The sequence below is a fragment of the Centroberyx gerrardi genome, chromosome 5 (genome assembly GCF_048128805.1).
Source record: "Centroberyx gerrardi isolate f3 chromosome 5, fCenGer3.hap1.cur.20231027, whole genome shotgun sequence".
NCBI classification, from domain to species: Eukaryota; Metazoa; Chordata; class Actinopteri; order Beryciformes; family Berycidae; genus Centroberyx; species Centroberyx gerrardi.
Window position 1 is genome coordinate 18,446,760 of NC_136001.1, and position 14,411 is coordinate 18,461,170.

Consider the following 14,411-nt stretch of genomic DNA (forward strand, 5'->3'; position numbering starts at 1 on the left):
GGGTTTGTAATCCGTAATGGCCTGGATGCCTTGCCACATGCGTCGGGGGTCGGAGTTGTTGTTAAAGTATTCCTCAGTCCTTAGCTTGTGGCTGTGCTTGGCCCTCTTGATGTCCCTCTTCAGGTTGGCCCTGGATGAACTGTAGGCTTGCGCATCACCTGATCTGAAGGCGGTGTCGTGTGCCGTCAGCAGTAGGCGGACTTTAATCATTAAGTGACAGCTGTAAATCTTTGCTGTACACCTCATATACTTAACAGTCTCAACTTAAAATAACATGTCAAAGATAATTTTTTAACAACCAGTATAATGATTTGTCTATGAACTCGTACATCCCCCACAGTCACCTCTACCTCCTCTGTCGGGGACGTGCAGACAGGAGCCAGAACTCACCTGAAGAGAGAAGCACTTTGAGATGAAAAAAGTTCAAATAAAATCACAAGGAGATGCCCAAGAATATCGATCAGCTCCAGCAGATGACAAATGGTGAGACTATACACAAGCTTTCATTCACCTTCTGGCTTACACCTGTCATGTGAATCTTGTTGCTTCTCTGTTTACTCCTTCAGGTCTATCGGAAAACAGTTGATATTCAAAGCATGTTCAAGCATATTGTTTTTGTACCGAAATCTTTGGCTGTAAAACTGCTATTAATTGGGAAAAGAGCAAATAATTGGCTCTGTGAAGTGACAATATCAGTTCAGTATATGGTAAAATATCATTGCAGGAGGACAAATTTACAATCAATTATTGGTTTCATGGCTGTTTGATGTTGTTTAGTATTAAGTAATTGGTATTAAGGTAATACTGTAAGGTATTAATTGGTATAAAGTAAGGTTTAGGACCCTGCAGGTTTAGACTTTTTAGGAATTCCTCCCTCAAAACTTATTTATTTTAAGAATGCATGGTTATATTATATCAGTTAAACCTCGGTTTTTCACTCTTTAGTTTCTATCACTTCTCAATCCATAATATTCTACTGAACTTTATGGATTTACATTCCAGAAAAGCTTGCCCTTCACGGTTACAAAGGCGCCTTCCTGTAGTTTTCACTGAACAAATCCCCTCCTCTTCCCCTCGCTGTAGGACCAATGTTGCCTTGTTGAATAGGCTCCGCCTTAAGCTGCTCATTCACACACACACACACACACACACACACACTCTCTCTCTCTCTCCCCTCCCTCCCTCTCTCTCTCTCTCTCTCGCTCTCTTTCATACATACAAAGCACTCTCACACCTCTCCACATGGGCTCACTCATGGTTAGAGCTGGGGAGGACATTTGTCTTGGAGAAACTGGGGGGTCTAGACTTGTATTTTCACCAGAAGGGACCAGCCGAAGTCTTCCATCTAGGGCTGAATGGATGCATAAAACGCAACCACAGACTTCTGAAGTGCGGCTACCTTCCTCAGGTACTCTTTGTCCATCCCTTTCCCTTTAGGTCACAGGCAAAGCTTTCTTTTGTGTATGTATACTCTTTGTGTTGATTGTGAGTGTAGACTGTTATTCTCTTTAACAGCAAAAAGGGCATCCCTTATAGTTAGGAGACAGGGCTTTTGTGGCTGCAGTGGTGCTTAGCACTTGTAGCTCTAGAATGTAGGCCAAAGGTTACTGGCTGAGGGCTCGACGCTGCAATGAGAGTAGCTGTTTCCCCTTGTTTAGTATAACACGTCAGGCAGTTCTAAGAGCATGCCCGTATATAGCTCACATTATGTAGAACTATTACATCTCTCTTCTGCAAATAGAGTAAGAGATTTTATGATTATGAAATCTCTAAAAGAAAACAAATAAACACTAAGTAATTCAGAGTAATTTGAACCATTTTGAATAGAGACTAAATTGGACTGAATTAAGACTTGAATGAACATAAATCTTTTCTTTTGCCTTGATTTTTATTGGTGGGCTTATTTTTAACACACATAGACCATATAAATGACATATGTAAACATCTCTGCTGCAGCTCCTCCTCTGATGCAAACAGTACCTCCTTTATCTAAGTAATGAATATTACAATTCATGCATGTTATTTATATGGTCTGTGACAGTCCAAACAGAAAAACCTACCCTGGTAAGTCCCCATGGGTACTCTCACAGTCACCGTTACTGTCATTCACAGTTTTTACCAAATTTTATACCTTGATGGCAGAGGTTAAACTTGTAGTTCTTGAAGCTCTTGAAGTTCTTGAAGTTTTTGAAGATTTCTTGAAGCTTTCTTATTCTTGAAGCTTTCTTAAACTGACTGGTATTCCTCTTTAAGGTTCTGGGCATTTTACGTTTAATTTGCTTTTCTCCTGCAGTGTCCTCATCTAGATGTAGCTCATCAAATTGGTGTTCATCGCAAGTAAGCCCAATGATATAAATTACAGCATGTTTAACATTTTTTTTTTGGCCTTTTTGCCTTTACTTGATAGAAACAGTTGAGGATGACTGGAAGGCGAGGGGGAGGGGGGCAAGACAGGCAACAAGGGCCCCAGGCTGGAGTCGAACCCAGGACATCAGGGTCAAGTGATATGTGGCTTAGCCCACTGAGCCACAACGACTGCCTAAGCATTTTAAAACAGAACATCTTTGTACATTCCCCAGGCACTGTTTCTCCCATGCCAGATTGGTAACAAAAATATTTGTGTGGCACAGTGGCCTTGTGGTTAAAGCAATGTCCTTTAACCAGAGCAGCCTGGTTCCTTGCAAAGTCCTTGTGTCGGCAAGCATCCACTCTGATCTGTAGTTGAACCTACAGCTAGGGGAGCAAGTGAAAAGAGTATTTCCCTGCAGCGATGACTAAGTATTACTTTATTACTTTTGCTTTTTGTTTCAGAATTTTAAAATTCAGCCTCCATTTAACATCATGACACATAGTCATACCAGTCACGTAGTCATAACAGTCCTTCTTTCCAGAGCATTGCTGATCACATGAAAATTGTCTCAAATCCCATGGACTTGGTTTTCTGTGACATGGCTATCCTTTTGTTTAGTTTTGGATTAAGGATTTGGTCTTTAAGCATCATAATCCTTCATGAAAAAGTCATTAGAAGTGAGTTTTTAAAGAGTCTGCCCAGGACAACTGTTGCTTTTGTGTGTGTGTGTGTGTGTGTGTGTGTGTGTGTGTGTGTGTGTGTGTGTGTGCGTGTGCATGTTTAAACCTTCAGAGTTGCAAAGTGAGTTCATTTTGGCCGGCCCCCACTTTTTCAAGGGGCTATTTTAAGGTTAGAACTTGGTTTTAGGGTTAAGGATAAAAATTAGGATTAGGTTAACTTTAGGGTAAGGGTTAAGGTTAAGCATGTCATGGTAAGGGTTAAGGGAATGAATGTAGTCAGTGGATGAGTACAAGGATGTGTGTGTCTGTGTGTCTGTGTGTCTGTGTATGTGCGTGTGTGTGTGTATGAAGTCCTTCAAACCCTTACAACTGCTCCACCAGGCTGTTACTGTAAATAACAATGTGTTCTTCATCAACTTACCTGGTTAAATGAGGGTTGAGGCCTTGACATATTAACTACATTTGTTAAAGAGGGCAAAACCATTTTAAGCAAATTAAAACCAATGTAAGATGGAGGTGGTAAGCACTTGGTGGAACTGACAAGTATATCTAACATAATTAAAAAGTGATTACTAATAAAATCTAAATATCTGTTCAAAAATGAAAAAGGATGTCCAAGGCACTCAAGTGCATTAAGTAATTATCAGAGTCTTTATTAAGTTGGGCTAAAACATTATCTTGGCTGGTGACCTATGCGTTGCGGCTGCAGAGGCCTTCATCAGGATGATGAGCATTATTGTTTTATGGCACCCTGAACATGGCATGTGAAACTATGTTCAACCTGTACTAAACCGAATGTGATTGCACTTTCTGCCTATTTGCTGTGGCTCTGCCTCTTGATTATTAAAATGTCTCAAGATTCTGGCAGTGGGCCATCATAGGCAATGTAACAGAGTATCAAAATCCAGAAATATGAGACATTTTTGTCATAATACAAAAATGCTACTGTAAAATTTCTCAAAATTCTAGATTTTGATACTCTGATACATTGTCTATGATGCCCCAGTATCAGAATCTTGAGATGTTTTCATAATTAAGAGCTAGGGCCACAGCAAATAGGCAGAAAGTGCAATCACATTCGGTTTATTACAGGTTGAGCATAGTCTCACATGCCATGTTCAGGGGGCCATAAAACAATAATGCTACAGTAAAATTTCTCTATAGGACTAGGTCTCTTTCTCTGAATGGATATATCCTCCTGGATATATCATAATTGACCAATGAACCACTTCTGGGAAGATGCTTTGAGCATCTTAGGATCTGCTACACATATTTTTGTTGGGATATTTGTACCAAGAAAGACAATTTGAAGTTTTATGTAATGTGCAAAGATACATATTTTTCATTTTGAGGAGATCATTATACATATTTATATATTTTTTTCTGATAATCCATTCATGAACACAATATTTGTATTAGCAATTCTCCAGGGACATAATTGTCCTAACACCAGTTTTGAAATGCAGGTGTGCATAACAACACAGAGTGCTGGGCTTCTGCTAACTTTAAAAGTAAATTAAATGGGTTTTCAGACAAAATGGTGGCACACATATTTTCCAGTCTATGTGTTCCACTCCCACAACAAATACCAGGCAGCAACACAAAAGCAACATTGATGAGAGAATTACCCTTGTGCCCAGTAGCACTGACCCCCTCCTACCCTCATGCAGCAAGACTGCTGGCATAGTGTGGAATTTGAACTTGAATATACTTTGAATTGTGGTTACTCAGATTATGTTGTTCACATGGTTTTGTTGTGACTCAAGAAAAGTCACCTGTACAGTCACCATTAGTCACCACATAGTTAGAGAAAACATAACTCTAGTTCAAGAGAACTCAAGTTCATACAAATTATCTCCATGTGTTGAAGAGAGAGACATTTTTAAGATTTACATTTAACTACATAAAACTCTTTTAGGTAGTATGAAATGCAAGCATATCCCTTTAACATCTCATCTAGAATCTATCTTTGTTTGTGTGTGTTTTTAGCTACAGCAGTGGATCATGACTGGATCATGTTCCAAGCATGATATAGACTATAGGCTAAATCAGGATAGGGATTGGTCGGGGGGTAGTAGTGGGCTGGGGGAGGCATGTAATCCTCAGAATGAGTTATTGTCCCATTGGCTTCGTCTGCATGTAAATGTAGTCATTGTTGGGCTGTAAGATACTGCTATGATCTGAAGTTCTATTGAATCTCCCATCCCAAAAGTCCATCTTTGAATTTTTTCTGTTGATTTTTTACTCTTACAGTATAATGGATAAACACTATGATCCAGAGCTCAAGTTCAAACTGGACATGGGCATGTCCCATCCTGCGCCGAGCAAACCGACCAGAGGCCAGTGGTCAAGCAAACTGGAGTTTCTCTTAGCTGTGGCAGGACAAATCATAGGCCTAGGAAATGTGTGGAGGTTCCCATACCTGTGCTACAAAAATGGAGGAGGTGAGTTTCATTATATTAATTGAAATCTGACACTGGAAAAGTTAATTTCTTCCTTCAGAAGTACTTGCGCAGAACAATTCGGTCTGTGACAGCAGTTTGTGCCAAGACATAGTTATTGTGTTTAGATTTAAAGCTGCACTAAGCAAGATTTTTAAACATACACCTGTCTTACCAGCAGAAATCACAGAGTGGCCCTACAATAGAGAAAAGCGTCACATCCTTATTTGCCTAAATGAAATTCTCATGTCGAGTGTTCTCCACCCACGGGAAGTGACAAATCAAAACTGAAGATTGAAATACAAACTGTCTCCTACAGCAGCTAGCAGACGCTCCACCCAGAGAAAGCTAGACTCTGGCCAACATTAGATCTTTTGTCTCTCGTCCCTTTAGTATCATTTGGTATAAAACAATCACAGACCATCCAGGTTGGGAAATATGCTGTGTGCAGTTCACTGACATCACGTTACATGATTTCTGGGTATTGAATTTTTTTAAACAAGGCTGTCAAAGTGCAGAGTTGCCAAGTGCAGCTTTAATTAGCGCATGGTACAAATTAAATGGCAAGGTTATTAATTTTGTTTATAATGAGATGTGCCTTGTTTTGTTCCCAAGGGGTGTTCTTCATCCCTTACATACTCTTCCTCTTCACCTGTGGCATCCCCCTGTTTCTCCTGGAGACGTCTTTGGGGCAGTATACTGCACAGGGAAGTATCACCTGCTGGAAGAAAATCTGCCCCCTATTTGAAGGTAAAGGTCTAGAATTACAATTACAGTATGCATGTAGAAAGAAAATACATAAATCCACAAACCCTCTTTTAAGCTTTTAACTTTAAACATGGTCTGACTTCATGAAGCTTTGGTGAAACTTATATGTGTATCGCATTAACATGGCTTTTGTGAGTGACATTGCTTGATTAAGTTAATATTTTTTATCTTGGTTACACAGCAACAGTTAAATATTGCCTCCTTTGAGCTGTGGTTGCATGAGTTACAATAATTCATGTTTATCTCTGTCTTGTGCAGATGCAGTCAAGCAAACTTGCAATAACAGATTTCAAAGTGACTGTAGCAACAGTGTTTCAGTATGTTGCACTACACTGCACTTGAGTAAAATCCTTCATTTTGCCAGCCAGTATACTATGAAAACATTCAAATAATAAGTGTGTTACGTGATAGTGTTAGTATTTTAAATAACATCATTAAAATTTTCTCAGATAGATTCTAATAGTGAATAGAATAGTACATGGGGCCTAACTTTCTGGGCAATGTTGATGACTTTGATATAATCCAAAACTCTTTGGAATAATAATTAGATATCCCTTACTTTCAAAATATGAAGTTGCTAATTACGGACTTTTATTTCTCTTTCCAGGAATTGGTTACGGCAATTCGGTGATTGTTTTATATTGTAGCATCTATTATATCATCATTTTGGCCTGGGCATTCTTCTACCTCTTCTCTTCTTTCACCTCTGAACTCCCATGGTCAAGCTGTAGAAACAGTTGGAACACAGGTAGGTCTAAATGATATGATTTATATGATTTGACTAAAGAAACAAACGAGGAAGCAAATTACATAGAACTCAGGGTTTGAATTAGTTAATTGATGAAGGTCTTTGATTCTTAATCCACTCTTTATCTGTGGTTCTCACAACCTCATTTGCAAAGACATTTTTTTTTTTTTAAATCCTTATGGGTCAGTGCTGATTCTTCAACATGGTTAACCACTCAAAATATATGATGTGTAAATGTTTATAATGAGTCATTGCATTTTTTATCAAAAATGCTATTACACCCTCATTTTGGGAGATGGTTACGTGAAGTCCAGCTGTGGGAAAGATTTCCAGTCGTTGGGTGCCAAATTCCTGGCTGAGCATTGGCATTCAATAGCCCACTTCAAAACACGCATCACACATAGGCATCACATAGCATACATAATCTCCAGCACTAGATTATGTATGCTTTCTACAGTGCTACAGAAATATCTTCCTGTAAATATATAGTTTATACTAAAAGTCGCTACAAAATGCGGTTTTAGATCTTTGAAAGAGTTGTGATGAGTGCAGTTTTGGGCGTGCTTTGTTACTGTTAGTAAATGGTTTATTATTAATGAAAGAGGAAGTTCCAAAACTGAGACAGATTGGGTAAAGACATAGTCAAACCTTTTCAGTAAATTTCAACATTTAACTTTTTTTTTAGTGCTTCATTCCCGCCACATGTCACCTCGCCTCCTTAAAGCCACAACCTGCAATCCAAATGTAAACAAAGGGAAACCCCACCACCTACAACTAAAGCTTGCCTTGGGGTTGGACAAATGTCATCACTCTCAAATTGAATGAGCGAGCTCTAGATAGAAGGAATGGCAGTTTGTAATAACTAAACCTGAGTTTCAGATAACTTTGAATCTGTAAAAGCTTTACCTTTGTATTGTTTGTGAACAGGCTTGTATCTTAAGTTACGATGTGGGGGGGGGGCCCAATAGGACCTGTGTGCCCAGGGGCCCTGTGGTTGGTTAATTCGGCCCTGCAGATCGGTCATAAATAGGTCATGAAGAGAGTTTAATTACTGCATTTATAAATGCATTTGTTAATTAATTAGTTAATATGAAGAAATTCATTCATGTCTTAGTTAAGCATTTGTTCAGCATTAATTAATGCATTAACTCATGTTAGTTAATACAACCTTACTATAAAGTGTTACCAATTAATTTGGATAAATGGGACAGAATGGTAATCCAATCTTGGTGATTTTCATGTTTTAATTTAAGTGGAAGGATTACATTCTCGTCTATAGGTTGAGAATATTCTACCACCCCAACATTTTGGAGATACAAGGTTTTCACTGGACAGCGACAATATGCATATCTCCTTGACAGTTGCCTTAATGTGCGACATGTATTGTATTTCTTTCCATTAGAGAACTGTGTGGAGTTTGATGGAAGAGCTGACCACATCAACTGGACTGTAGCAGAGAATGCAACATCACCAGAGAGGGAATTCTGGGAGTGAGTAGACAAATGAAAGCCAATGTCAAAAATCAAATAAGCTCTGAAAGTACCTATATTTGAATTGTAACTGAAACTGTGATTTGCAGGAGAAGAGTTTTGAATGTAACGGGAAGTGTCCATGAGTTAGGCAGCATGCGATGGGAACTGGCTCTGTGTCTTCTGTTGTCCTGGGTCATATGTTACTTCTGCGTCTGGAGAGGAGTGAAGTCCACAGGGAAGGTAAGACAGAAGCTTAACATTTTTGTTGTGATATCCTAAGGACCATTCATCCATTAAATCATGAAAGGATTACAAAAATAAAGAACAAACAGAGAAAGCCTGGAATAACTTTTGGATAATTATAGGTTTGCCGGGTCATTTTTTAATTTATACTGTATTACTTTTAACATATTAGCTATCCAAAGATTCTTTATTTATTTATTTATTTATTATTTATTTGATTATTTAATAGGAACAATGCAAATTAACATAGCGCCACTTCAACTGGTTACAAACAAGTTCATGCAACTGATGTTCTGCATACAGAGAATATAGATATTGCTAGTTTCCAACTTCTGTTCCTAATTAGGCTTTTCTTAAAAGAAGAAGAAAAAGAAAAAAGGAAGAAAATATCCAAGTTACATACAATTATGAAGCATAATTTAAAGAATAATTTAAAGAAAGGATCTGGCTAACATTACAATAGCGATACCATACCTCAAACATGATTTCTCATACTTAGAACTGCTGTTTGCTGTATTCTCATCACTTTAGTGGTCAATAGTGTTAATATTGCATGTAGTTATGTTGCATATTGATTGTCATTGTTCTAAAACAACCCAGCTGACAGAAAGCTGTCCATCAAAAATTCTGTTTTCTGACAGATCAGTGTGAGTTCCCTACAGAATCCACAAGCAGGTGCAAGTGAAGACTGTTGAGATTAATCCATTCAGGCAGCAGTCAACCTTTGATGTCCAAAATTTCAACACAAATTGACCTGCACCCTGGCTCTCCCACAGGTGGTCTACTTCACTGCTACATTTCCATATGTGATGCTGATGGTGTTGCTTGTCCGCGGTGTTACATTGCCAGGAGCTATAGATGGAATCAAGTTCTACCTCTACCCCGACCCGTCCCGCCTCGCTGATCCCCAGGTAGGACAATATTTCACTATAGTTCTCCCTTTTCATGATATGTGGTTGTGATGAGCCTAGTAAAGGGATAAGTCACTCATTACGCATGTTTTACAATGGTTGTTTCACTTTTCACACAGTTGAAGTTTTAATTTAGTTGACATTTCTGTTGACATGCTGCCTTGTATCTGTGCTGATGTGATAAGTCATATAGGAGCTGCTAGAAAATGTCATCATTGCATCTGAGAAGCTAGCCATTTGATAACCATTGATTATACCTTGTCATGGCTGGATAAATGTCCTTTATTTGTCTTGCAGGTGTGGATGGATGCTGGGACACAAATATTCTATTCCTATGCCCTTTGTATTGGGTGCCTAACTGCACTTGGCAGTTACAACAAGTACAACAATAACTGTTACAAGTAAGTCTGATGTATCAGTGCATGACATGTTTTTCAGAACAGAAACAGGGGTGGGTACTGGTGTTTTATGGTTCCTTGACAAGGCTGTTTCTTTCACCGTCTTTAATAGTGGAAGTGGGATGATTTAGCTTTCAGGTTATTGCCCTCCTAGTTAAGGTCACACAGTTCTCACCCACACTGGTGGTCTGCTATTGGGAGAGAGATCACAGACAGGATGGAGAGGGAGAGGTCAGGTTGACTACAGACTGCATGGAGGCAAATGATAACCAGTGTGTTTAGAGTGTGATAGAGAAAACTTCTTCAATAAGGAATTCAAGCTGAGATCTCTGTGTTCTTTCAATAAAGGTTATTTATTTAAAGGTTATTTATTAGCGTGCGGCACGGAGAGAAGTGCACAGCACAGTGGCAAATGCCGTTCTCTGAATAGTGAAGCAAAAGTATGATTTTCAGCACAAAGACACAAAGGTCAACAAGTTGACTTCCTCTAAACCTGCCTGTAATTTAGTACTGATGATGATTTTTACTTGCTGATGAAAAATAAGCTTTTTATAATTTTTTTCTTAATCAATTGTAATAAAAGTTTTGTTCCAGTGCTTAGAAACATTGGAAATATTTTTAGGCCCAAATAAATAAAAAATCTATTTTTTGTTCTGTTGGACCTTGTGTCATGACTTATGTCCTTCAATTTCATGGAGAAAAAACAATAAAATCTCCAGCTTCATGTTTTTAGTAGCAGTTCTAACATTTTGTCTACATTTTGGATTCGGATTATGTCGATAATTTAACCACCCAGTTTAGGGGGAAAAAACCTGAGATTTTATGCATGCAGCACATGTAATACTAAATAATGTAACCAAAAATGAATTCTTGTTTTATAGGGACTGTGTGTACTTATGCCTTCTGAACAGTGGGACCAGTTTTGTAGCTGGCTTTGCCATCTTCTCTGCACTTGGCTTCATGGCGTATGAGCAGAACACAGAGATATCAAAAGTGGCTGAGTCAGGTGGGGATTGGGGAAAAGTGTCATGAATAAATATATGAATGAATGAATAAATGAATGAATGAATGAATATTTATGCATTTAACTCAGCAGAAGTATCCAAAATACACTTAAATGGACAAAAGTTAAATATTCTGACTCAACAAACAGAAAAATGATCAGATGTTCTTTAAATATAACCTTTTACTAATTCCTCTACAGGTCCTGGCTTGGCATTCATTGCCTACCCTCGCGCAGTTTCCATGATGCCAGTTCCTCAGATCTGGGCCATATTCTTCTTCGTCATGATCATCTTACTTGGATTGGACAGTGAGGTAAGTTGACTCTTCCTCAGAATTGAGTGAAATAAAAACATCACATTTGTTTCTCTCTGGAATAAAATTCCAAATTGAAGATTTTAATTTGGTAAGATAATGATGATAATGGACTGATTAAATGCTCTCCTTTTGTCTAGGATGATATAGACAAACTATTTCATACATTTTACAGTAAAATAACAGCTGCAGCCTTTTTTAAATAAAAGGACTTTTGGCTCTCAGACTGAATGCCTTGGCTTGGGTTCAGTGGGTATCTCACCGTAACAAAAACAATAATTTATATATTCTAAAATCAGTATTGTGATCTGTGTGAGCTTATGTAGTATTATAAAGAACTGAGAGGACTCTGTTTCAGTTTGTAGGTCTGGAAGCTCTTACAACAGCAATATCCGACATGAACCCTTCCTTCTTTCACACCGGCCATCGACGAAAGCTTCTTCTGCTTGGCATTAGTGTGGGCAGCTTCTTCATCGGCCTTTTGATGGTTACAGAAGTAAGATCAGATTAAAATGTGATGTCACCCTAATTCACAATCAGTTTTCTTTTTTCCTCGTGTCAAAAAGTTCACCATAAAGCTAACTCAGCTCCGTCTCAAACATAGGGTGGACTGTACATCTTCCAGCTGTTTGATTACTATGCCTGCAGTGGAATGGCTCTTCTCCTGTTTGCTATAATACAGTCTGTTTGTATTGGATGGGCTTATGGTGAGTTAAATAAAAGGATTGTACGTGGGCTTGTTTGCGATTCAGTTACAATCCTCACCGTAACTCATTGTAATGACAAAATTGTGAGGGTGATTTTGAATTCCCTCACCTCAAAGTTTCCATCCATCCCACAGGTGCGGACCGTTTCTACGATAACGTAGAGGACATGATTGGATTTCGACCTTCACCCCTAATTAAGAACTGTCTGAAATATGTCACTCCAGTAGTCTGCATGGTGAGTCATATTCACTCACTACTTCACATGTCGATTACATGGGATTATGCAATGTTTTTCTATTTTTTTTCTTTGCCAGGGTGTACATGTTGATTATTGAACCTATACTTCTTCAACTCACACAGTTTCACCACTTAACTGCTTTTTCCATAACTGTTTTCAGGGAACGTTTGTTTTCTCCCTGGTCAAATATACTCCTCTAAAGTTCAACAACACTATTGACTATCCATGGTGGGGCTATGCCCTTGGCTGGTGGTTCACTCTCTCCTCTACACTCATGATTCCTCTTTGGATGTTGTACAATGTGAGCATTACTCCCGGGACACTGAGACAGGTATGCCATTTGTGATATTACAAAATGGGTCAGCAAACGGTGTCTCCAGCAAGCTACTCGTGTCTTTTTTCATTAAAACATATATTCTTCTTTGTTAGAGGATCTCCATCCTGTGCACTCCGGCCGATGATCTTCCTATGCCCAAAGCGCAGAAGAAAGCTCTTGAACAGGATGATGTGGACAGATGTTTCAACACCATGATATCCCAGCAAGAAATGACAGCCTGGAGCATCCCCAAAGACACTGGCCCCCTGTAATCATTCTCCGATCCACTTTGTGGGGCATAAGGAAGGGCATGCCCTCATTCAAGGCCTCAAACAAAGGCCTCACTTATGATCACAGCATCAAGTATCAGTTCACTCCTTTGAACTCTGTGGAGTTTAAATGCTGACTCTGGAGAAATCTTAAAAAGGATATTTTGCATTACATAGTTGCACTACATTAAAGGTCAGAAAGTGAGAGTGTGGCCAGACAAATCCTCCCTCACATGTTTTTTGCAACCAGTAGAATGAAGTGACATGGATGAATAGGTCAAGCACTTGCCACATGAGCCATACTGATTCAGCTCTTGGTCACTGCTAAATGAGTCCATCAATCACATTTTGAGTGATAATATGATTAATTTTGGAATCATAACCTGATGCAGGATCACAACCAGAGACAGAAAAGATGGCAGGGTGACATGCAATAAGGGTCCCAGGCCGGACCTAAACCCCGGACATCGTAGGTACAGGGCCTAAGTGCCTTATAGCCACCTGAGCCACCGGGATGTCCCAACACTTCAAGTTTGTCTGACGTGTATAGAGTGCAGACACTATTAAATTGAGAGTGTGTGGAAGCTATACACCATGCATACACAGACTCTGAAGTTTGTGTTTGGATTTCAATGTTAATGATAAGAAGTTGAATTATGGCTCTAACAGTCAGGGTTACATAGATTATATTTTTACTGTAGGCCTGGCTAGAGATGTAATTTTAACCTGTTTGGTTATAGTTTTGATACATAATCAGTTGTCTATCTTACTCATTTATCAAGGCTTTGATAGAATTGTGGGTTGTCATTTATACCAGTGTTTTATGACTGATTTTAAAATAAAAAATAAAAATCTTAAGGCACTTAACTGAACATGAACATGAGAGTCATTGATTGCTTGATTGCATTTGTACACTGGCTGGGGGGTCATGTTATAGCCAGTAGGCATGTCACTAACACTTTCAGGGATAGGGGCTCCATTCTCACTGTTACTGGGGGTGGTGATAACTTTTTCCTCCTATCACAACCGATATTAGGTGTAGGGCCTTATAAGTGACGTTTTATCAAACAGTTGCAGACTCTTGTCCCTCTGGTGAGGACAGTGAAGTAGTTAAATATCTTACTTCTGGTGTAACATTAAGTTAAAGAAAACACAATGGTTGACAGCCACTGGATAGAGGCTGTTACAGCACAGCGTACATGTCAGGTGAAATTTTACTAAAAAGATGGTGGTAATGAGGCGAGGGGTGATGTTTTTCCCCTATTAGATATGTAGATTCTGTACTAGTTGCAGCCAGTATGTCAAATATACTGTATATATTTGTGTGCTGTTTACCACAATTTACCCTCATAATAGCTAGAAAAAAACAGTACTTCATGCTCATTTGTAATGCTGTACAAAATGTTTGAATGTTTATAGCCAGCAGCACTTAACTGAAAACATTTATCAATAATCTATTCAAAAAACTTGCTAACAAAGAGCACTGTATATTCCTTGACAAAAATGGTAACACACACACACACACGCACGCACACGCACACGCACACACATAC

At 38.8% G+C, this 14,411-nt stretch overlaps 1 protein-coding gene across 1 annotated transcript; it reads left to right on the forward strand.

Annotated features, from left to right (window-relative positions):
• Nucleotides 1–1,277: 1,277 nt before the first annotated feature.
• LOC139922213 (sodium- and chloride-dependent GABA transporter 2) lies at nucleotides 1,278–13,767 on the forward strand. The gene is made up of 15 exons (XM_071912665.2): nucleotides 1,278–1,408; nucleotides 5,284–5,474; nucleotides 6,087–6,221; nucleotides 6,847–6,987; nucleotides 8,390–8,477; nucleotides 8,567–8,699; nucleotides 9,479–9,613; nucleotides 9,911–10,014; nucleotides 10,893–11,017; nucleotides 11,216–11,328; nucleotides 11,687–11,824; nucleotides 11,933–12,035; nucleotides 12,170–12,270; nucleotides 12,434–12,604; nucleotides 12,703–13,767. Exons 2-15 carry the CDS (start codon nucleotides 5,288–5,290, stop codon nucleotides 12,859–12,861), a joined length of 1,833 nt encoding a protein of 610 aa, XP_071768766.1. The 5' UTR covers nucleotides 1,278–1,408; nucleotides 5,284–5,287; the 3' UTR covers nucleotides 12,862–13,767.
• The last annotated feature ends 644 nt before the right edge of the window (nucleotides 13,768–14,411 follow it).

Coding starts and splice junctions, on each gene's coding strand:
- LOC139922213 (XM_071912665.2), top strand. CDS start 5,288: ATGGATAAACACTATGATCCAGAGCTCAAGTTCAAACTGGACATGGGC. Junction 5,475..6,086: donor GTGCTACAAAAATGGAGGAG/GTGAGTTTCATT, acceptor TTTGTTCCCAAG/GGGTGTTCTTCATCCCTTAC. Junction 12,605..12,702: donor CTCCCGGGACACTGAGACAG/GTATGCCATTTG, acceptor CTTCTTTGTTAG/AGGATCTCCATCCTGTGCAC.